This window comes from Diabrotica virgifera, chromosome 5 (genome assembly GCF_917563875.1).
Source record: "Diabrotica virgifera virgifera chromosome 5, PGI_DIABVI_V3a".
Lineage (NCBI taxonomy): Eukaryota > Metazoa > Arthropoda > Insecta > Coleoptera > Chrysomelidae > Diabrotica > Diabrotica virgifera.
Window position 1 is genome coordinate 250,601,023 of NC_065447.1, and position 24,786 is coordinate 250,625,808.

Consider the following 24,786-nt stretch of genomic DNA (forward strand, 5'->3'; position numbering starts at 1 on the left):
ATCGGGTTGCCTGAAACCGACACCTATCGAAGAGGTATACCCCATAGCTGGGATTGCTCCACCATCTATCAGGAGGAAAGTCACGTCAGAGGTAGAACGAAAAAAGCAGGAGACGGACCGAAGACACCCCTTATATGACCACCAAACTCAGCCAAGTAGATCTCGGAAAAGCTTTCAGAAAACATCAAGATCCGTCCCCGAAGCGCCAGAGACGCGCCGAATACACCTGTGGCAAACGTCAGCTACCGCAATACATTTTCCTCCCTCAGAGGAAATGGCTGCTGGACACAATTTACCGTATCTGACCTGGAAAGCGCTAAATAGACTAAGTGTCTATTTAGCGCTTAGTAACCTCAAAAGTAACCGTTTTACGTTGTACTAGTAACCTCAAAAAATGGGAATACCAGGAGGACGATATCTGCGACTGTGGCGCGGTTCAGGTCAGCCGGCATCTACTGTCATGCACAGAGATGAGACAGACCTGCACAGAAGAAGAATTAATTTTAGCAAATGACAGGACCATCTATGTGGCCAACCATTGGAAATATAGAATTTAAATTTGTTGGTGTTCCGGACATGGAAAGTAAGTAAGTATCATCAAGGCCTTTCATTCCTGGTGGAATATTTGCCGCTCTTACTTTAAGCTCTCTGATTCGCTTATTGCGGTGAATCACTCCACATTCTTCTTGTGCATTGGCAAAGTTTGTTGTATACCTTGGCTTTCGTTACAATTTTCTTCCATTCATTTCGATGTGAGTATAGTTCCCTCCAGTTTCTCACTTGCAGGATTTTGATATCTCTCATGATCTGGTCATCCCATCTCTGGGTCTTTCCTTTGGTCTTTCAATTTCTGACTTCCATCTGGTGACCTTCTTAGTAGGGGAACATGAAGTTCACGAATATAAAAAATATATCCTATTTTAGAATAAAAAAAAAATTAGTATATTATTTTTATCGCATACTTTTCATTTTGTTTTTCTCACTCACAGCCTTTATAATATTGCTAGCAGTTTTATACAGACTAACAAACAATAAAATATTGTATTATGTCTTTAAACAAACGCTTCTTTTCAGAACAACGTCTGGAAGCAATAAATATTAAACTGTTCACTTATTTACTGAATACTCTATGTGAAACAATTCTACAAGAATGAATAGAAATAAAATATTATATTCTATTTAGTTAGTACATTGTATCTATTTATACTTAATAAAAGAAATGGTATTGGAATCAAAACAAAATAAATATTAAGATTCATATGATGCAGTTAAGAAAGCATAGGAACTCCGATAAAAGTGTTGTCTTTTGTCCCAATAAAGCTAATTATTAGTTGTACAGTGAATTGAGAGAGTACGCGGATATTAATGAGCTACATAGTAATACTGATTTGGATACATTCGTAAATAAACTTGGAGAGCTAACTTTAAAAAATTCAGAAATAACATTGAATTAAAAAAAAATCATCTCTAAAAAGGGGGGTCATGAGTTGCAATTGCGACGTCGGTATGAGGGGGGTCAACTGTAAACGACGCTTTACGACGGAAGGGGGGTATTAAAAACTCCAAAATTTTTACGACGTAGTTTATGGATATTCCCTAGGTCGTTTTTCCTTCCCTCTATATGTCCCAGCATTCTCAGCCTTTGCGCTTTAATAAATCTAACTATATCTTCTCCCTGCATTATATCTCTTAGTTTATGGTTCGCATTTCTTCTCATTTCTTGATTTTGGTCACTACTGGTCTGATTGCAACTCTGTATATTTTCAGTTTTGTATTTCTGTATAAGTTATTGTCCTTCATTAGCCTGTAGTACCTCCAATATGCTTGTTGCCTGATGGTATTCACTCCGTTACACTTTTAATACACTTCTCTTATTTTTGTCATTCAAAATTACTCCCAAATATTTAAATGGTTGAACTCTTTCAAAAGCGTAGTCTTCCATCTTGATTTGTCTGGTCTTCTTTTCTAGAGCAGATTAGATATTTTGTTTGTCCTTCGTTAATTTCTAGACCTCTTCTCAGTGCTTCATTTGCCAGGATTGTTACTGAATCTTTTAATTTTTCTTTGTCTCTTCCCATAAGAACTATGGCATCTGCATATACATAGTACTATTTGTGTTGAGGATTGGGCTATAGTTCCTTTAATTCTGCTGGTCTTGCCTGTTCCTTCTACTGCTTTGTTGAATAGTGTGGTTGAAAGAAAGAGCATCAACATTACAAGGTAGTGATGTAAGTAAAACTGTAACAAACTATGATCACTATTAAACAGGGAGAATCAGCCAATCAACTATTAAGATTTGACTTTTCTTCATCGGTGTTTCCACATCCCAAATATAACCAGTGATCTTCATATAACCGATTTTATATATTCTACACATCCCCCAAGTCTCACATTAAATAAAATTTTCAAGTGATCGTTTTCGTAGCCATGGGCGTCCACAGGGAGGGGCAGGCAAGGAGCTTGATAGGACGAGGCGAGTATAAAATTGGTGAATAATACTATAATACTATAGAAATACTATTGCCACTATTAAAGATATAACCAATTTCTTCCGTGAATCAGTATTAAGAAGGAATATGATAGCAAATATCCCTAGCCTCTGCGAAACACGGTGGTCCGAGAAATACAAGGTAATTAGGGTTTTCCAAAAAAATTTCATTGAAATTGTACAGGCCTTGCAAACCCTATCCGTTGAAGGAAATTTGGCTACTAGAAAAACATCTTATCAGTTGCATTCTGCGGCATGCGAGTCAGGATTTATCGTCGCTGTCATTTTGATTGCAAAATATTCTGAATACCTAGCTAGAGCCTATAGTCAATCGTCTACAATCTGCGCAAACTAATGTTTAAAAGGTAGCGGAACATATTCGTCAAATCATGGATATTTAAAAAAAAAACAGACAGAACGCAGAGAACGTAACAAACACTTTATTGCATGAAGCCAATAAGATAGCCGAAGAGTGCAGTTTTGAATTATCTACCCCTAGAATTGTAAACAAGCAACAGCAGAGAAGCAATCAACCAGCTGATACGCCTAGTGCAGCGGTTCTCAACCTTTTTTACTCAGCGACGCACTAACGTACTCCTTACAGATTCGCGACACCCTTATATGTACAAATTTTTGCTAGTGGTATAGGCTATTGATTATGTATTTTATAAAGGAACTACAACGTTAACAGGGTTTTATGGTTTCATATAGTCAATGGACCTCTATATTTGAAAAAACCGCGGAGTGCTACCATTTAAATTGGTGCGTTTTTGAGAAAGAGGTGAATTAGTCCCTAGGCACAGGGCGAATTATGGTGAGTTCTATGCACATTTAGTGCAAACACGTCTATAGGAAAATTATACCAGGTTAAATTTACTATCGAAATATCACATTTTAAAGTCAAAAACATGTTTTTTACAAAAATATATCCAAAAGAAAAGCAAGAAAAAAAACATGAAAGATAAAAATTTTGTTTTTTGACCCATAACTTTTTTCCACGGGGATATAGGTATAGGCATTGCGTCACAGAAAAAAAACTTCCATCCTTCTTCTTTAAAACGGCGTTCAGTAGAAGTCCCTGTGATTTACAATTTCAAAATATGATTTTTCAAATTTCGCCACTCACAGCGATTTTGGGATATTTTCCTTGTTACTTCGCAAACATTGTTCTGTAACTTTTTTCTACGCATTTCTAGGTATACGCAATGGTACATTTAGTAGAAAGAGAAGTCAATTAACTTTAAAATGTTCTATCGTAGAAGTCCGTATGGCTATATTTAAGCAAGATATGGTTTTTCAAAATTTTATACTTTTAACGATTTTTGATATATTTTACGATTATTTTTAAATTTCTCATTATAACTTTTTTTATTGTATATTTGGGTATATGTATTGTGTAATAAAAAGGAAAGCTCATTTTCTTTACTTTAAAATGGTATACTGTAAAAAAATTCTAGGACTATTTTTAAACAAGATATGCTTTTTCAAAGTGTGACATATACACATGCAATAGTTGGAACCATATGGAAAACTTTTTTAGTATTAATTTTATGAAGAAAAGTTATTCTTTATAAAATGCTGTGCCTAGTCTGAAACCTAAAATGCGATCATCAGATATAAAATTTTATTAACAGTGTACGAGGTATGTTAAAAAATATTAATTTGCTCAGGAGTAAAACCTTTATATGTCACAATATCGAAAAATATTATTAAGAAAAATTATTTGGAATTACAAATTATATAATATGCAATTATATTCTTCTAATTGAAAAAAAAAATAAAAAAATTTAAATTTTTTTCAAATTACGGATACTCTTGGATATCTTGCGGATATCTTGTTTAAAAATAGTCCTAGATTTTTTTGGAATACACCATTTTAAAGTAAAGAAAATATGCTGTTTTCTATTGTACATACAATGGATATCCCTAAATGTGGAAGAAAAAAAAGTCATAATGAGAAATTTAAAAAATAATCATAAAAAATATCAAAAATCATTAAAAGTATAAAACCTTGAAAAAGCAGAACTTGCTTCAAAATAGTCAAGCAACCTTATATAATAGACCCTTTTAAAGGTAATTGACTCCTCTTTCTAATAAATGTACCATTACATATACCTAGAAATGCGTAAAAAAAGTTACAGAACAATGTTTGCGAAATAATGGGGAAATGGTCCAAAAATGCTGTGAGCGGCGCATTTTGAAAAATCCTATTTCGGAAAATATAAATCCTAGAGACTTCTACTAAACGTAATTTTAAAGAGAAAGAATGTAAGTTAATTTCTTCTGAAGCAATGTCTATACATATATCCCCGTGAAAAAAAGTTATGGGGCAAAAAACAAAATTGCTTTCTTTCGTGTTGTTTTTTGCTTTTCTTTTGAATATATTTTTGTAAATAAAATTTTTTGACTTTAAAATGTAATATTTCGATAGTAAATTTAATCTGGAACAATTTTCCTGTAGAAGTCTTTAAAAAGTGCATAGCACTCACCCTAATTCACCCTGTGTCTAGGGACTAATTCATCCATTTTTCAAAAACGCACCCATTTAAATGACTATATGAGACAATAAAATCCCGTTAATGTTATAGTTCCTTTTAGCTCTCTTATTTTGAACATAATCCTACATATTACCTAGTAGGTAAGTACAGATGAATATATTAAGCATATTATTTTTTATTTCGTAAGAACATAACAAGAACAATATGCATTATTGGTGTATTATAACAAGTAAAAAAATATAAATAAAAATATCGTATTCGTAAATCTCGCGACACACCTGATAGGTTCTTCCGGCACACCAGTGTGTCGCGACACGGTGGTTGAGAACCGCTGGCCTAGTGAATACTGGAGGCGATCCATGATTCTTCCGTATCTGGATTATATCATATCTTCTCTAGAGACACGGTTTTCCAAAGAAAATACGCCAGGCTTCGCTCTGAGTCTTCTGCATCCCAAGCATTTTTCAAAAATTGATTTAAATTGCCTGAGACATCCTTAAACCAATATCAAATATATGGAATAGATGCAAAGCTAGAAGTATGGGTAGAACATTGAAGTAGAAAACGCCTTAATAATGAGTTAGACAACTTCAAGCACCCTTGAAATTTTTGAACTGGTTCGAGCGTCCACTACTTTTTATCCGTTAACAAAAAAATTGATGGAAATTCTCGTAACATTGCCTTGCACTAGGTGTACAGTTAAGAGGTCGTTCAGCAGTCTTCGAAGAATAAAAACATGGTTACGGAGTACAATGGTCGAAGATCGCCTTAATAGGTTAGCTCTAATGAGCATTCATCGGAAACAAATATTACTTACCAAAAAAGAAAGAGTTTGTAGAGAAAACAAGAATTTACAATTGATCCGCGTAAATTGTTGTTTAAATAATAGTGTTTAGGAACAGACAATTTATCTTGCTTCACAAATAGAAGGCTTATCCAGGAGGAAATAAACTTGTTAAATTTGCACGTGATTTGTTAAATCACGTTTTTGTAAAAAGCATTAAAAAAGTTTTTAAATATTTAAATTATATTTAGTTTGCTTCATTTTTGTATGAAGGCATTGAGTTATAATTTTGGCCCCAAAAACGTTATTTTCAAAACTTTTCTGAGGGAAACCCCTTCCCCCTCCCCCTCTCAGTGAAGACTCTCAATTTACGTCTATATTTATTATTGCTTATCCAACACCAATTTTTTTATTTTTCAAATTTGCCCCCCCCCTAGTTTTGATCCTGCGGACGCCCATGTTCGTAGCGTTCATCGTGGCATAGCACCAAAATATGTTCTATATTTGCCTCGGTCTCCCCTATAAATTCAATCTAAATTCCAATACATATACTTTCAGACGTTTTATTATTTCTCGTAAAGCTGGCAAAATATTTGTGCCTCTACAAAACGCTTTAGGTGGACAGCCATAACACTAAAAATATTTTAAAGAGTACTTTTCGTGTTTTATTAATATCATGAGTTTAATCCTATGGCGCAAAATACACGGAAAAGGTCAACGTATCATTTTCATCTAAATTCATAATGTCCCATTGTCTACAAATCTGATAGAGAAATTTTATTTGTTGTAGTTATTTTGTCTGAAAACGCAGACACTTCTTCATTGTTTATTTTTTGTAATACGTAAATAGCCTTTTCTACATTTGGAGAAAATTGATTTTGAATATGGACGTGCTAATAATCTTTCCTGGTGATGAATTCCATGTATTATACAGTATGGTGTATAATATGGTATTCCATTAAAGGAAAAATCCTGAAACAATCACGAATTTTTATTTTTTATTTATGATTTGACTTATATATTATCATACTAGTGACGTCATCCATCTAGGCGTGATGACGTGATCGATGATTTTTTTTAAATGAGAATAGGGGTCGTGTTCTATCTCATTTGAAATGTTATTCAATTCTGTATTCAGTAATATAAACATTAACATAAGGAAGTCAGAGTTTTCTGGTTACACCTCCGTGGCTTCTAAACATGCCAGCCAAACGGATGCGGGAGCAAAAAGAAGATGAGGGAATTCTACAATTTGCGATTTCACCTGTCCAGCGCGGAAAAATTCCAACGAAAATGGACCCCCATATACTCAGAGAGGAGTAAACTAAAAGAAATAAAAATGAATAAACATTTTCATTTCGTTGCAAAACGAAACCAAAGCCGTCTTATATTTCAGTTCGCTTAGAGAGCGCTACAAGCATTCGGTTGAGTTTTTTTAAATTTTTTTTATATTGAATCAACAAATTAAAATAGTGCACACAGTGTAACAGTATTATTTATAATGCATACCGTGTAATGTACAATATACAGGGTGTAACAAAAATACAGATCATAAATTAAATCACATATTCTGGGACCAAAAATAGTTCGCATGAACCTAACTTACCTTAGTACAACTATGCACATAAAAAAAGTTACAGCCCTTTGAAGTTACAAAATGAAAATCGAATTTTTCGAATATATCGAAAACTATTGGAAATTTTTGAAGTTATACTTCTTTACGCGCGATATGAGGGTGAATTTTTATATGTTAACCTACGATCCCGGCGCATGCGCATTATAACTTTGTTCTGATTGGATGTTCAAATGACATGTCAAAAATTATCCAATATGGCAGCTGTAGCGCAGCTGTGGTTTGGACGGTTGACGGTTTGGTTATGAATGGTTGTTGCGTTTTAAAATTTGTGGGAAGAGAAACAACAAAGGTTAGTTAATAGTTATACTGCCTTTTTAAATAATTTTCATATTATATTTTTGAAGTTATACTTCAAAATATTTTAATTTATGTATGTATCAGTCCAGAAAAGGCGTGGAAAGAATATATTAGTGTTTTTAAATATATTTTTCTACAAACGTGTTAAAAATGCAATTTTTAGGACTCCATAGGAGCGTTAAAAATGCTACTTTAAGGCACTAGTGCTTTAAAAATTTTAAGGCACTGCAGTTAAAAGTGAATTGTCAAATTGTGAAACGTCAAAATATTTATATTTCATTTATTAACATTAATATTAATAATACAACTTGCGCAATTTGAAAAAGGTGGTTTAAAAGGTTTTTTATTATAATTTTGTGTCTTTGGATTTGTCTTCCTTGGGCGTAAAATAATAAAACATCTATTTTTATATTTCACTTGTCACCGTGATGTATAATTATGTATATCTGAAAGGTAACTAGCATGCGGCTTGATGGCCTTGTTGGTAGAGCGTTGGACCAGAGATAAAAAAATCGCGAGATTGCGGGTTCAAATCCCGGACGATTCATATTTTTTTCTTTTTTTTTTTTAATATTTGGCATTGTTAAGTTTTGGTTCATTTTTGGTAATTATTGTTAATTTTTTGTATTGTAACTGTTAAGTAGGTATATTTATTTCGTTGAAATTATATTATAATAGAAGTATAACTTCTTACGTGCGTACAAAGTACACACACATTCATTTTTTATTGAAAATGGACATGTGGCATTCTTATGGCAGGATAATCTTAAAGAAAAATTATAGTGAAATTTGTGCACCCCATAAAAATTTTATGGGGATTTTGTTCCTTTAAACCCCCCCCCCCCCCAAACTTTTGTGTACGTCTCAATTAAATTATTATTGTGGTACCATTAGTTAAATTCAGTATTATTAAAACTTTTTTTGCCTCTTACTATTTTTTCGATAAGGCAGTTTTTATCGAGTTGAGGGTTATTTTTCAATATTTTTACATAAAAATTTTATGGGGGTTTTGTTCTTTTAAACCCCCCAAATGTTTGTGTACGTTCCAATTAAAATATTATTGCGGTACCATTAGTTAAACACAGTGTTTTTAAAACTTTTTTGCCTCTTTGTATTTTTTCGAAAAGGCACCTTTTATCGAGATGTGACTTCTTTTTTAATATGGTTCAAAATATCCCTAAAAATGTAAATCATAAATAAACGTTCATATTATTACCAAGTCTCCATAATCGTACTTAACCATATACAAATATGTGGTGGATTTGAGAAATATTCGAAATGTCTCGATAAAAACTGACTTTTCGAAAAAGTACTGAGGAAAAAAGGTTTTAAAAATTGTGTTTAACTAATGGTACTACAATAATAATTGAATTGGAACGTACACAAAAGTTTGGGGGGGTTTAAAGGAACAAACCCCCCATAAAATTTTTATGGGGTGTCCAAATTTCACTAGAATTTTTTCTTAAGATGATACTGCCATAAGAATGCCACATGTCCATTTTCAATAAAAAATCTCCAATGGTTTTCGATACATTCGAAAAAATCGATTTTCATTTTTTAACTTAAAAGGGCTGTAACTTTTTTTTATGTGCACATTTGTACTAAGGTAAGTTAGGTTCAATCGAATTATTTTTGGACCCAGAATATGTGATTAAATTTATGACCTGTATTTTTGTTACACCCTGTATAAATAAAAGTAAAACCTGACAAGTGATTTTATTCGATAATACTAGCAACGACAATATAATCATTAATGAGATAGTGTACGTTTGAAATTTGTAACAAAAACAAAAATATTTATCAAATATTTTTGTATATTTCGCAAATATCAATGAATTCAAGTATCAATGAACTGATAAAACTATCAGTAATGTACACAGTACACATGCAATGTCATTTAGATAGGTCATCTGAAAGAGGAATAGAGTTTGGTAATTAGCTAATCAAGATTTGGGATTTAAGAAATAAGAAATATACTTTTGGGTAAAAAATAAAACGATAATAAAAAGTGAATTTTATATCACAACTGATTTAATAGGCAGCTTAAAATGAGGATAAAATTAATTCGAAAAAAATGCTATACCTAAATCACAACAAAACATGATTTAAAATATACAGGGTGTAACAAAAATACAGGTCATAAATTAAAGTACATATTCTGGGACCAAAAATAGTTCGAATGAACCTAACTTACCTTAGTACAAATATGCACATAAAAAAAGTACAGCCCTTTGAAGTTACAAAATGAAAATCGATTTTTTCGAATATATCGAAAACTATTAGAGATTTTTTATTGAAAATGGACATGTGGCATTCTTATGGCAGGAACATCTTAAAGAAAAATTATAGTGAAATTTGTGCACCCCCTAAAAATTTTATGGGGTTCTGTTCCTTTAAACCCCCCCAAACTTTTGTGTACATGCCAATTAAATTATTATTGTGGTACCATTAGTTAATATTTTAAAATCTTTTTTGTCTCTTAGTATTTTTTAGATAAGGCAGTTTTTATCGAGATGCGGTTTCTTTTTTAATATGTTTACATAAAAAATTTATGGGGGTTTTGTGCCCTTAAACCCCCCAAATGTTTGTGTACGTTCCAATTATTTCTGCGGTATCTTTAATTAAACACAGTGTTTTTAAAACTTTTTTGCCTCTTTGTATTTTTTCTAATGCACCTTTTATCGAGATGTGGCTTCTTTTTTAATATGGTTCCAAATATACCTAAAAATGTAAATCATAAATAAATTTTCATATTATCAAGTCTTCATAATAATGGTACTTAACCATATACAAATATGTGGTGGATTTGACAAATATTCAAAATATCTCGATAAAAACTGACTTTTCAAAAAAGTACTAAGAGGCAAAAAAGTTTTTAAAACATTCTGTTTAACTAATGGTACTACAATAAGGGGGGGTTTAAAGGAACAAAGCCCCCATAAGATACTACTGCCGTAAGGGTAAGAACAGAACAAGTGGGTCGCGGTGGAGGTGGAGGTCGCGGTCGATGTCGATATCCATGTAAAACAAACACATTGTAGTGAATGGAAGAGAACAGAGCAGGTAAGTCGCGGTGCGGTGGAGGTTTAGCGCGATGCCATCCAGGAGGTTTACATCGATGCTTTTGAAAATAAAATGAGTTTGTTTTACATGGATGTCTACTGCGCGGCCTACAAGGATGCTTCTCTGTGATTGGCCCGTTCGGTGCTATCTGAGTTGATACTTTTTATATAATCCCTTTTTTGGATTCAGTTTATTTTTGAATTTCTAAAGCAATTCAATTCAGTAAATTTTTGAAATATGAAGGAGGATCTGATTATTTACAGCTGAGATTTCATTATTATTATCACTTGACTGACACAACATCGCAAAAGCACAGTCTTTTTGTCATTCAAATTTCAATAAACTACTTCACATGATAGTGGTTCTAGCTCGACTGACAGCGCAAGTGACCTCCTTGATATGTGCTGTCGACATCGACCGCGACTTAACTAGTGGCATCTACCGCGACCTACACCTCCACCTCGACCCATTTGTTCTGTTCTTATCCTTAGAATGTTACATGTCCATTTTCAATAATAAATCTCTAATATTTTTCGATATATTGGAAAAAATCGATTTTCATTTTGTAACTTTAAAGGGCTGTAACGTTTTTTATGTACACATTTGTACTAATAGTCCAAGTAATGAAGCTTAAAATAGGACAAAACCTCGCAATTTTTACAGAATGGATCGATTTGCTTGAAAATTTGAAAAGTTGGTAAAAACATTCATTCTAAGCAAAAAACGTTTTATACATTTTTTTGATAAAATTAATAGTTTTCGATTTATTCGCTATCGAAAGTGTTAGTTTTATATCAAAAAATCAATGTTTTTAATAAGCTTTCTGCTCATAACTCCAAAAGTTTGGGCAGTCTGATAACTTACCCATTATGAACATAAAACTTTATTATTGTGATTAGTTTATTTTTTATAGTAAAAACAGTTCCAGAAAAATATTGTATAGGTAAATATCAATTCAATCTATAATGTACATCTACCAAAATATACCAAAAGTTCTATTTTCCTTCTGAAACGGTGTATCGAATAAAATACTCATAGAGTGAATTATTTTATATTACTGCTTTATTAAAATTAGATGAGTCACGTCAATGAAAACAAAAAAAAATATAAAGGTGAATAACAAAACCAGGACACCGATAACCTGTAACTCATTTCACGACCTTTCAGATGATTAAAAAATAGTTCTTTTGTACCCTCCGATTTAAATTTATTGTCGCACCCAGTAACTGATCATTATCGAATGAGAAAGAACAAAGAATCAACAATGCACACAGGTTTTTATTGCTGTGATATTTCATAATCTTTTTAGAGCGGAAAGAACATAATATTCCCAGCCATACTTTATGTTAAGGCGACAAAATGAATGAATACAATGTTATACAAACCGGATATATGGAGACTATGTTAAATAATAACAATTCTTAATAAAATTTGTTTTAAAATTAATACAATGGGAATGACATTATTGCAGAGGCAAGAGCTTTGTTCGTTTCTTCGTTTACGCTAAAAAAGTCTAAAAAACGTTTTTGGCTGCGCTATACAAGTATGTTTATTGTTTTTATTTTGCTTATGTGTTATTTGATTGTAGAGAGAATAACGAATTATTTTTTCTAACATAAACTGATTGATAAATACTCCTGGAAACAACAAAGTAGAAAACTGGGTATGCGGGTGATATTACAGGGTAATATGACCCGTATGCGCGCCAATGGAGAATATAAAATTCTTAATTGCATGTCAAAAAATGCACAATAACTACATATTTCTTAAAACCTAACAAATCTCATTTGCATATCTCAATCGGTTTTAGAGCAATAATTAAATCGTCAGTTTGTAAGAAAAAATTCAACATTCTAGGAAACGAAGCATTTGCGGGACATAATATGTTGAACTACCATATTATGTTTATAAAGCAAACGGTCATTATTTTTTCCGGCGTTATCTAACTGCCCCACGAACTACCTGGGCCCATTAATTCCAAGTACCTGCTGCCCCATCGCCGAGAAAGTTGGGGATTAAGTCATAATGACCGGAAATTCCAAATTTGATTATAGTTGAAAGTAAGAATAAAAAAATATTTTCAGTTATTCACTTCAGTAACAAGTATTACGGTATAGTGTCCGGTTTTGTCCGTTAGTGTTTAACTTTTAATTGGCGAATCCAACGACTATGTTTAGTCAAAGGGGAGAACTTTTATTAATAATTAATGAATATAAATAATATTCAAAGGCCCATGTCTCCAAAGATGGAAAAGTTAGATGGCGATGCATCAAAAAAGGGTGTCAACAAAAAGTGTACACAACGGAAGGTGATGAAAATTACGTTATTCCTGAAACAGCATCGGTGGAGCATAATCATGCTTCAGATATCCACGTTGACCGGCAAATTTTTAGTAATTCTACAAAGAGGAAAGCTGTGGAAGATATATCTGAAAGACCTTTAAAGATAATCCACAAGGAATTTAGGAAGGCAATTTACCGCTGACGACCAAAGACATTTCTTGCGTTCGAAGAAATATCTATGCTGCAAGACGAAAATCCACACTATCATTGCCCAAGTCACAGGAAGAAGTTCTACAAGTGTCAGTGAACTTAAATTTAAAAACAAATACAGGTGAAAACTTTTTATATCTATGAAAAATAATTCCGCAATTTTTAGTTGTTTCACAAATCTTTACTTTTTGTGTAATGTAGATTCTTTGCATGTAGATGGAACTTTTCAATACTGTTCTAAATATTTTTGTCAGACTTTTACTATACACGGCTACAAAAATGGTTTTTATGTTCCTCTAGTATTTTGTTTGTTACCTAATAAATCACAGCAATTGTACAAAAGTACGAGTACTTTTGATACATTAATAACAATATGTACAGATTTGAATTTAAATTTCAAACCGAAGCGAATAATTTCTGATTTTGAAATAGCAATTCAAAATGCCAAGTTAGTGTGGCTCGACATTATTATTTTTTGTTGCAAATTTCATTTGCAACACAAAATTGGTACCGAAAAATTCAAAATTTAGGTTTGTCCTCGGGATATAAAAATCAAACTGTTATTGGAAAATATTTAAAATTGTTTTTCGGCATTCCTTATTTAGATCCAAATGATGTTGGTGACTTTTTTGCTGATGCACTGTTTAATATTATGCCAGAAGATGACAGAGTTTTGCAATTTTGTGATTACCTATTTGATAATTAGTTAAGGGAAGATTCAACATTTCCACCTTACATGTGGGCTTCAAATTCATCATCTCTTATAAGTATTTACTACAAACGCATGTGAATCATTTCACTCGAAATTTAACGAATGTTTTTATAAATCACATCCTGACATATTTAAATTTACAGACATTTTGTTAAATTTTCAAGCAGAAGTATATGTGAAAATTAAAACTGCACAAATATAGATTCAAAAAAAAAACTTGATAAAACGGCCAAAAGAAAAGTTAATTTTATTGAAAATAGGCTAAATGAATATTACGTTAATCAAAACATTACTAAATTAGACTTCATTAAGTCAGTTTGCAATTATTATGCAGCTAACTTTTAAAATCTAAAATATAGTGTTCACTCTTACTTATTTTAATCACTAATTTCAGACATTAGAATTAAGCATTGTTATTGTTTAACTGTAGTTTTTATTATTGTATATAAGTTAATGTAGATTTATAAATAAACTTTATTCGATTATATTGTTATAGTTTCATTATTTAATCATTTAAAATTTTCGCTCATGCTTTGGGAATTGGGTTCCTTTTTGAATACAATAAAGTAAAATAAAAACTATATATGTTCACAAAAATATTATCTAAGTTTGTACCTAGGTAGCGTGGGGCAGTTCGTAGTCGCTTTTAATCCTACTATAAAACTGAACCTATTAAAATATAGGTAGCGTGGAGGAGTTCGTAGTCGCCCATTTTTTCATGCAGAATTACCCCTTAATGTTTGTCGAATTTATTTAGAAACATCCTGTATTGATGAAAAACATGGCTAGTTGAAAGAGCCTAACTTTTTTATTATCCAACATAAGCGAATGCATCAAAAAACATAATGAAAACCTGAGGCTATAGTTGGGTTTTAATTTCAGTATTTTATAAATGCTAGAATATTCCACAGGGTGTGGTGAAATTTGAGAAAAGACACAGTTTGATTGGTACAACCGGTATACAATGACAATTTACCTGTCTCGCAACAATATTATTACAGCGATATTGTTAAAGAATAAAAAAAATCACTTAAATCGGACAAAAAGATTTAGGAAATTCGAGACATCAAAAATGACCCATTTTGTGCGTGGCCCGTTTTCTCTGACGCGCAGTTTAGATAGTTAACTGTTCGATACCTTTATGGAATTTTTTTAACATACGGTGCTTGTCGAATGAGCACTAAATGTATATTATTGTTACAGGTGGAATCATTTATGATTGATCAGGAGTTCGAAGACGATCCCCAAGTAGAGGCGGCCAAATTTCTCTTGAACCCTGACGAAGACCGAGCCGTAGATCCCGAAACCCAGGCGAGACTAGAGCAGCTCTTACAAGCAGCCGGTGAGTTAGAAGAGTGTACAGGGGATATTTAGTAATTTATAGGTATGCCCGCAGGTTTTTTTTTATAAAAAAAAAACTGAAAGAAAACTACTTTAAATTCACAAAAAAATAATTTCATATACAGTGGAACCTGCTTAATTCGAACTTCCATAATTCGAAATCTTCTTTAATTCGAATTTTTATTCTGGTCCCTAGCTTTTCCTATATAAGTAATGGTAAAAAGTCGTGAATAATTCGAATTATATTTTGGATAATTCGAACTTTTCTGCTATCTTTTCTGAATATCTTAGAATCTTTTGTCATTACTGAGAAGCTAAATTCTAAAAAGCAGCTAAAAATTTCGAATCTCTTTGGAAAAAAATAAAGTCGGTCTTTTTTATAGCTTGCAAATTTTTGGCCGAATTTTGTTAGCCAATTTTTTTAGGTTGACAAAACTCAGGCAAGAATAGGAACAAAAACATCTCCAAGCGATAAAAATGATCAACTACTGTTTTTTACCTACTGATATTTATCATTTGCAGATGTTTTTGTAGGTAATCCTTGTTTTTGTAGATTTATTTTTTAATTCGAATTTTTGGATAATTCGAATTTTTTTAACGGTCCCCTGAGATTCGAATTATCCAAGTTTCACTGTAATAATTTCTCTTTATACCATTAAGGGCGTAGATGGAAAATTTCTGCTCCAATGCTTTTTAAATGCATTAATTTTTTTCGAATCTTGAGAAAACTAATAAGTATTTTTGAAGAAAATAAACGCAGAAAGACTAAATTATTACCGTGGGCCGAAAGTCCCTTAGAATAAACAAAAAGTTTCTTTTGGATGATATATTTGAAATTAAAAATCACACTGAATTTTCTCTTTTTTTCGCCCCTGTAACTTATTAAAATAAACAATATAGAAGTTTTCAGGGACTTTGGGCCCTCGGTAATAACGTAATCTTTCATTTTGTTTTTAATTTTTTTCAAAAATACTTATAGTCCAGTCAGGATGTACATCCGTGCTTGCAAAAGGTTAGGTCATTACGAATTTTTTATATGTTGTTCGTACCTAAGCCGACATTAAAAATCCAGATTTGCAATTTTCAAAGTGCTGTGCGAGCGGCGGCTTGCCCAAAAAACCTTGAATTTTTTTGACTATTTTCAGATTTTGCTCAATATCTCAGTGAAAGAGGGGTCTGACCGGTTTAGAAACTCTATACAACTTTAGAGAACAGTAAATTTGCTATAATTTAAGACCAAATCCAGCTCCGTACAACCAGCAGTTCTCAAGATACGGGCCTTGAAAAAAAAGCCATTTTTCCTGAAAACCGATTTTTTTCGAAATGAACCTTCATTTTATAGAATATCTTGAAAAATACTAATCCCACACACATGTTATGGAAAATGAAGTTGTAGAAAATGTTAGTAGCTTTCATTTGAGACCAAAATTGTACATATGAGCTTAGCATTTATACACTATACACAAGATGCTCCCTTTTTTCCACGCAGCTGGACATTTTTTGTACGCTAAGAGCGCGCACCTCTACCTTCAGGATATGATGGCTCTACAAGATCGGATGGATAAAAGTGAATATGAAATGTTCACAAAAGGATCCTTCACAATTCGCCGGTCTGACAAGTTTTGGTCTGGGTTGTGGTCAGACCTAACAATTGAACAGAAGCTGATGCGATCCATGAAGACCTATGGTGGCTTGACCCAAGGAAGAGGAATCTCTGACAGTGTACTGGCAAGGTGGACAACAGGGATGGTGTTTATGGTGAACATATGTGAAGAACTTGAAAGTTTTTGCCGCATCTCATGTTCTACTGGAGAGCAACATGTAGACATGAGACCTTCTAGGATCATCCGAGATAACAATGATGTGGAAAAACTCAAAACCTGGTTTGCTCTCCACCCTCCATTTCCAAAAACTGACAGTTTGCTTTCTATCAGTAGTGGTTTATTGGCAGGTCCTGAGATTAATTGCCACACGGCCCAGAAAGTTGGAACAGAGCGAGTGATGAAAATTGTGGGACAAATGTACGACAAGGTAGTAATAAAACGAAAAAACAAAGTTACCACGTTGGCTTCGATCACCTCATCCGTTAAATTGCCGGACAAAACCAGAAGAGTGGCTGTGGATCCGCTCACAATCTTCCAGCGAGTGTGTATTGCAAAGCAATCTGAACAGGATTTACAGGATGACTTCAAGTACGAGTTGGCCCCGTACCCCATGTCTCTGTTCAATGAACAAGGAATGCGCAAGGGCACAAAATCCACTCTGTACTCTGCCTTCACTCCTCTTTCCAGTCCAAAGCCGATAGATGCCAGCACTCACGTTGTTTTAGATGGTGGCTACCTCTTGCACAAGGTCGTGTGGCAACGGAAGACCACAGTTAAAGCACTTTTGGTGCGTTACATCACCTACGTCCGTGGGCACTTTGGGAAGAACGTCTCCATCGTTTTCGACGGCTACCCCGAAGATGCTACCAACAAAAACACCAAAACAGTCGAACGACTCCGGCGTTACGCAACTCATTCCAGCTACGAATTGACGTTTGAAGAATCCACAGTGATTCAAATTGCTCAAGAACATGTATTGGGCAATGATAACAACAAGCGCCGCCTGATAACTCTTCTTTGTGGCGCCTTTCAGAAGGAGGGAGTAGAAGTTGCCGTTGCAGAAGAAGATGCGGATCGAGAGACAGTCATGACGGCGCTTTCAAAAGCAGCAGTATCCGATCGAGTCGTCATAGTCGGAGAAGATGTTGACCTTCTCGTTCTTCTCAATGGTTTAGACGCTGAAAAGAAAAACGTCTACCTTCAGAAGAGCTCGAAGGGCGAAACTGGATTCTGTCATTATTCTAAGACCTCCTACAACCACCAGACATCACCAGGGACAATACTGTTCACCCACGCATTCACCGGTTGCGATACCACCTCAGCACTGTTTGGTCAAGGAAAAACCAAAATCACCACACTCCTGAGCAAGAATAAGTCACTTACTGAGCAAGTGGAAGTCTTCCTTCGCCCCTACTCTACCCCAGAAGTCGTCAAGGAATCCGGTATCAAGTGTTTTGTGGCTCTATATGGGGGTGACATCACGAAAGATACTTTGGACTACTTGAGATATAAGTCATTCATAACTTCAAGGAGTATAAACCTCGCCCGTTTGCCACCAACAGAAGATGCCGCAGGCCACCATGCAGCAAGATGCTACCTTCAAGTGCAGAAGTGGAGAGGCGTCAATTTAAATCCCACTGATTGGGGCTGGAAGCTATCTTCTCAGGGACTCATCCCCATCACCACTACCATGGATCCCGCACCACCTGCACTTCTTCGAAAGTTTCTTGTAATTGCAAGAAAGGGTGCTCTGGAGGCTGCTCGTGTAGGAAGGCAGGTCTGCATTGCTCGGTCCTGTGCCAATCATGCGGAGGACAAACGTGCAATAACATCCCGGATGTAGAGATAAGATGCTCAGACGACGAGGACGATCCAACAACAGACTGGGCTCCTCTGCCAGCGTCCATCGAAACACCATCTTCATGCGATCCCAAACCCGGGCCCTCTAAAATAAAGAGAAAGCCATAATTTGGCAACCAAATCTCAATTAACTACATGATTATATTGGTTTTCTTTTTTTGTGAATCTAATTTTTGTAAACTTCTTATTAATAAAACTATACAAACACGTAAGAACAGTTCATTTGCAATTCCATATAGATATAATTTGCCCATTTAAACTATAAAAAGACGTGAGAACGATTTATATGTAATTCCCCTAAAAAACCACTTTTGACTGTTTTTGGTTATCTGCCGTTTTTGAGTGAACTGCTAAGCTCATAATATGGACAATGTTGGTCTCAAATGAAAGCTACTAACATTTTCTACAACTTCATTTTCCATAACATGTGTGTGGGCTTAGTATTTTTCAAGATATTCTATAAAATGAAGGTTCATTTCGAAAAAAATCAGTTTTCAGGAAAAATGGCTTTTTTTCAAGGCCCGTATCTTGAGAACTGCTGGTTGTACGGAGCTGGATTTGGTCTTAAATTATAGCAAATTTACTGTTCTCTAAAGTTGTATAGAGTTTCTAAACCGGTCAGACCCCTCTTTCACTGAGATTTTGAGCAAAATCTGAAAATAGTCAAAAAAATTCAAGGTTTTTTGGGCACACCGCCGCTCGCACAGCCCTTTGAAAATTGCAAATCTGGATTTTTAATGTCGGCTTAGATACAAACAACATATAAAAAATTCGTAATGACCTAACCTTTTGCAAGCACGACCCCCTTCTCATGTTTAACTTGGCTGGACTATTATTAGTTTTCTCAGGATTGGAGCCGAAATTTTGCGCCTACTAGTTAATCACAAAACATTAGTAAAATCCTTTATAGTCGAGGAAATGAAGCATTTTGGCTCGCAATTTTTTCGTCCAGCATGGATTTACTTGAAATTTTCACAGAAGGTAGGGAATAGTCCAAGGATCATTTTCTATATCATGCCGCTGTACGCTAAAACCTTGGGGGTGGTTGCTAGCCCATCTCGGGGGTGGGAATTTTTTATTAAATTTTAACCATGTAAATCGATGTAAAACGTAATTCTAAGAAAAAAATGTTTTTACTTTTTTTTCGTAAAACTGATATTTTTCGAGTTATTCGCGGTTGAAAGTAACAGTTTTTCAACGAAAAACTTTTTTAGAGAGTTTTTTGAGAATAACTCGAAAAATATGCATTTATTCAAAAAAAAACTGTAGCTATCAAAATTGTGTCTTTTAGTAACACAAACCCAATTCTTTTTCTATAATATTTTTACGACCAATACAAACCGAGATACGGCATGTTAAAGGTTAGCTTTTTTCGTCAAATTTATAATTTGAAATATTCAAAGCCAAATAACGGGAAAACTTTGCATTTTTAGAGGAAAACTTAGATAACCTTTTTTAAAGCATACAATATTATACCTTTCAAAAGAGAAAAACGAAAAGTTTCTGGCATAAAAATTGAGTGACTTGAGCATCAAAAATTCAGCATCAAAAAAAGGTCGGTACCTGCTTGTTTTTATGAAAAAATCAGTGAAAACAACCCAATAACTACCCGCCTAATTAAAAATTGGTCTTTGCCTTTCTGTAATTCTTTTTATATTCCTATTATTAATACACCCAAGAAGTTTGAGCCATTTAAAAGGCCTAATTTTAAAACAATTGAAGTTTAAAGAAAAATTTTTTTTTGCAATTTCGTATTTTTCACCTTTTCTTCAAAATATCTTCGAAAATACTAGAGATACGAAAAAAATGATAGATTACTAAATTGTAGTTTTTTTCATAGCTAAAATTTTATTGTACATAGATTTTTATTACAGTGAACAGTTAGCGAGATATAGCTGTTTAAAACCTATGTTTACGAGCAAACACCCCCTTATCGAGCCCTTTAAACCCACCCCAATTAAAAATTAAGGGATATTACGGAATTTAATTTACAAAGTCGTATAGCTCTTCAAAAATCCTACAAAATCATTTTTTAAAAAAAACTTTTTATCGCCAAAAATAAAGGAGGTATGTTTATAAAACGAATTTTTTTTTTTCGAAAAATTCGAATAGTCCACTTGTAGAGCATTTTCAATGTATATAATACCACAGAACTAGTTCGTATACTGGAGGATGACTAAAAAACTATTTGTATTTGTACATATTTGTAAATTCATATCTTTGTGTAAATAAATGTTTTTAAAATTCTTTAATTCTACTTTTTTTCTGTATAGATCTATTAAATTATGTACTTATAAAAATTGCAATGTTATTTAGGGTGGTTTTTAAGGGTTGAAATATGATATTATATCCTTTAGCATAAAACAATCATAATTTTTGATAATAAGGGGTAGTTTACACCCCTAAAAATAATCAACGTCCTTGAGCATGATATAGAATATGAAGTACAGGGTGAGATGATCATAATCTCAAATTTTTATGTAAATCGATGCAAGCCGAAATTATTCTTTTAGGATAAGTCGATTTTGTATATATAGCTTCAACAAGAGTAGTTGTAAGGGTTGAAGTATTATGATATTATATCTTAACGCATAAAACAATCATTATGTAACTAATAGAACCACATGTTAACAATATTAAAGTTTAAAATGTCATTTTATAATTTTTTACAATTAGGGGTAGTTTTCACCCTTAAAAAAACCAAAAGCGTACATCGGCTCAATATTGAAAATGAACTAGAGGGTGTAATGAACCTAATCCCAAATTTTTGTACAAATCGATGCTGGACGAAAAAATTGCGAGGTTTTGCCATTTTTTCAGTTTCATTTCCTCGACTATTATAAAAGGTATATTTTATTTAGACACTGGTAGAGCTTCTCAAAACAGACGGAACACGACTTCTACGGAACACAAAAATAATAGTCGGAGAGATAGAAGCGGATTTTGTGCGTGATAAGTAATATGGAAAAACTATACGGGGATATGTTGAATTAGTTGTGTAAATGACTTTCACCAACGACCGGAAACCAGAGTTGGGGCCGAGGGTAGTTATAAGGGGTCAAAGTCGCGGATTTTATTATTTTTTTTATGACGCTCATGATCGAGATAGTGCACCAAAATTTGGGAATAAGTATGTCATGACGTAACTAAGTAAAATCTCTAGGGTCGGAACGCTGCGTGGCCGACAAAGGGGTGGGGGTAGGGGTAAATATAAAAAATATAAAGGGTTTTTTGCGACGTTCGTGATTGAGAGAGTGGACCAAAATTTGAAAATAAGTAGATCATGACATTACTAAGTAAAATCCCCAGAGCCGGAAACCAGAGTTGGGGATGAGGGTAGTAAGGGGTCAAATTCGCCGTTTTGATTATTTTTGTTTGTGACGCTCATGATCGAGAGAGTGCACCAAAATTTGGGAATAAGTAGGTCATGACGTAGCTAAGTAAAATCTCCAGGGGTGGCACGCTGCTAGGCCGACAAAGGGGTGGGGCAGGGGTGAATACAAAAAATATAAGGGGTTTTTTGCAACGTTCGTGTTCGACAGAGTGTACCAAAATTTGGGAATAAGTAGACCGTGACATAACTAAGTAATATCCTCAGAGCCGGAAACCAGAGTTGGCATGAGGGTAGTTATAAGGGGTCAAAATCTCCGTTTTTATTATTTTTTTTGTGACGCTCATGATCGAGATAGTGTACCAAAATTTGGGAATAAGTAGGTCATGAGGTAACTAAATACAGTCTCCAGGGTTGGAACGCTGCGTGGCCGATAAAGGGGTGGGGGTAGGTGTGAATATAAAAAATATAAGGGGTTTTTTGCGACGTGCTAGATTGTGATAGTGCACCAAAATTTGGAAATAAGTAGACCATGACTTAGCTAAGTAGAATCCCCAGAGCCGGAAACCAGAGTTGGGGATGAGGGTAGTTTTAAGGGGTCAAAGTCGCAGTGTGTAATATTTTTTTTGTGACCTGGCACAACATTTGTCCCCCACGCAGCGTTCCGCCCCTGGAGATTTTACTTAGTAATGTTATGATCTACATATTCCCAAATTTTGGTGCACTATCTCGATCACGAACGGCAAAAAAAAACCCATATATTTTTATACTCACCCCTGCCTACCACCCCTTTGTACCCCAAGCAGGGTCCACCCCTGAAGATTTTACTTAGTTACGTCATAACCTACTTACTCCCAAATTTTGGTGCACTATCTCCATCATGAGCGTCACAAAAAAAATAATAAAAACCGCGACTTTTACCCCTTATAACTACCCTCATGCCCAACTCTGGTTTCCGCCTCTGGGGATATTACTTACTTATGTCATGGTCTACTTATTTCCAAATTTTGGTGCACTATCTCAATCACGAACGTCGCAAAAAACCCCTTACATTTTTTTATATTCACCCCTGCCCCACCCCTTTGTCGGCCACGCAGCGTTCCACTCCTGGAGATTTTACTTATTTACGTCATGCCCTACTTATTCCTAAATTTTGGCACGCTATCTCGATCATGAGCGTCACAAAAAAAAAATAAAAAACGGAACTTTGACCCCTTATAACTACCTTCCTTCCCCACTCTGGTTTCCGGCTCTGGGGATTTTAATTATTTATGTGATGGTCTACTTATACCCAAATTTTGGTGCACTATCTCAATCAAGAACGTCGCAAAAAACCCCGCATATTTTTTATATTCACCCCCTACCCCCACCCCTTTGTCGGCCACGCAACGTTGAGCCCCTAGAGATTTTACTTAGGTACGTCATCATGACCTACTTTTCCCAAATTTTGGTGCACTATATCGAACATGAGCGTCATAAAAAAAATAATAAAATCCGCGACTTTGAGCCCTTATAACTACCCTCGGCCCCAACTCTGGTTTCCGGCCGTTGGTGAAAGTCATGTACACAACTAATTCAACATATCCCCGGATAGTTTTTCCATATTACTTATCACGCACAAAATCCGCTCCCAGCTCTTAGACTATAAGTATGGAGAAGGAAAGAAGAAGCGAAAAGTTACGGACTAACAATAAATCAAACAAAAATGCAATACAGTCGAACCCGCTTATTAGAATACCTGTTAAAGGAATATCCCGCTTTAAGGAATAGAAATTTGCGGTTCCGAAACGTGTCTACTAGCCACCAATGATCGGTTATTAGAATATCCCGGTTATAAGAATACTTTTGCTTGGCACGAACGCTATTCCAATAAGCGGGTTCGACTGTATATGGAAATTAGGGGAGACATAATAAATAATACAAAATATATCAAAATGAAAAGAGCAAAGGCTGCTTATAGTTTTGAAAAAGTAACATACTTTGAATACTTATGCTTATGAGTATCCATAACAAACACGGAAAAGAAGGAAAAGAGACAAACAAACGATTAATGAAGGGAAGTAGAGTGGAAAGTCACTAGAAATTCAATACTGAAAGCAAAAAATATGTCAAGAACAGCTACGCTGAAGGTCTATAAGACAGTAAGGTATGCATAGTGTTGAAAAATTCTCGAGAATGAAAAATCTGAGAATATTCTCGATGTGGAAAATTTTCTGAGAATGAACCCTATGATGCGCTTAGGGATATTGTTAAAGATGAAATAGGGTATTAAAAATCATGAAATTATATACAAAATTATGAGACGAAACAAGTGTTTTTTATTTATAAAAAAATTCAAAAACAACAGAAAACATAAAATTTATTTGATACAAAAGTGAAATTTTCATCTTAGCAGCAAAAATGGATGTGGTGATCTAATCTGAAAAGGATGAGGCCTCAGATTCAGAATTTTTTTCTATCATTAGCTCATCCTGGTCATGTACATTCTGCATTTCAATGTACTGATGGGAAGTTGTGGGCTTTTGTTTTTCACGAGTCGCCAGCTCAGTCATGGATTAGTATACGTCTAACAATTTTAAATTGGGAGCAATTAAAGTTACCTTACCAGCCCAGTTCAGCAGTAAGCCGGTGTCTTTTAGATAAGTGGATAAAAAAACCATAAGTAATGAAACTTCTTTCA

At 34.1% G+C, this 24,786-nt stretch overlaps 1 protein-coding gene across 6 annotated transcripts in view; it reads left to right on the top strand.

Moving 5' to 3' along the window:
• Positions 1–24,786, top strand: part of LOC126884820 (ankyrin repeat domain-containing protein 17-like) — a 247,095-nt gene that overhangs the window by 73,555 nt on the left and 148,754 nt on the right. For 5 of the 6 annotated variants that reach the window (XM_050651074.1, XM_050651075.1, XM_050651076.1 and 2 more), the window contains exon 2: positions 15,174–15,312. In XM_050651074.1, the coding sequence (XP_050507031.1) occupies positions 15,174–15,312 (139 nt within the window). Of the gene's footprint in view, positions 1–15,173; positions 15,355–24,786 lie in introns of those variants that run through there. The other variant, XM_050651078.1, reaches the window with a different exon arrangement.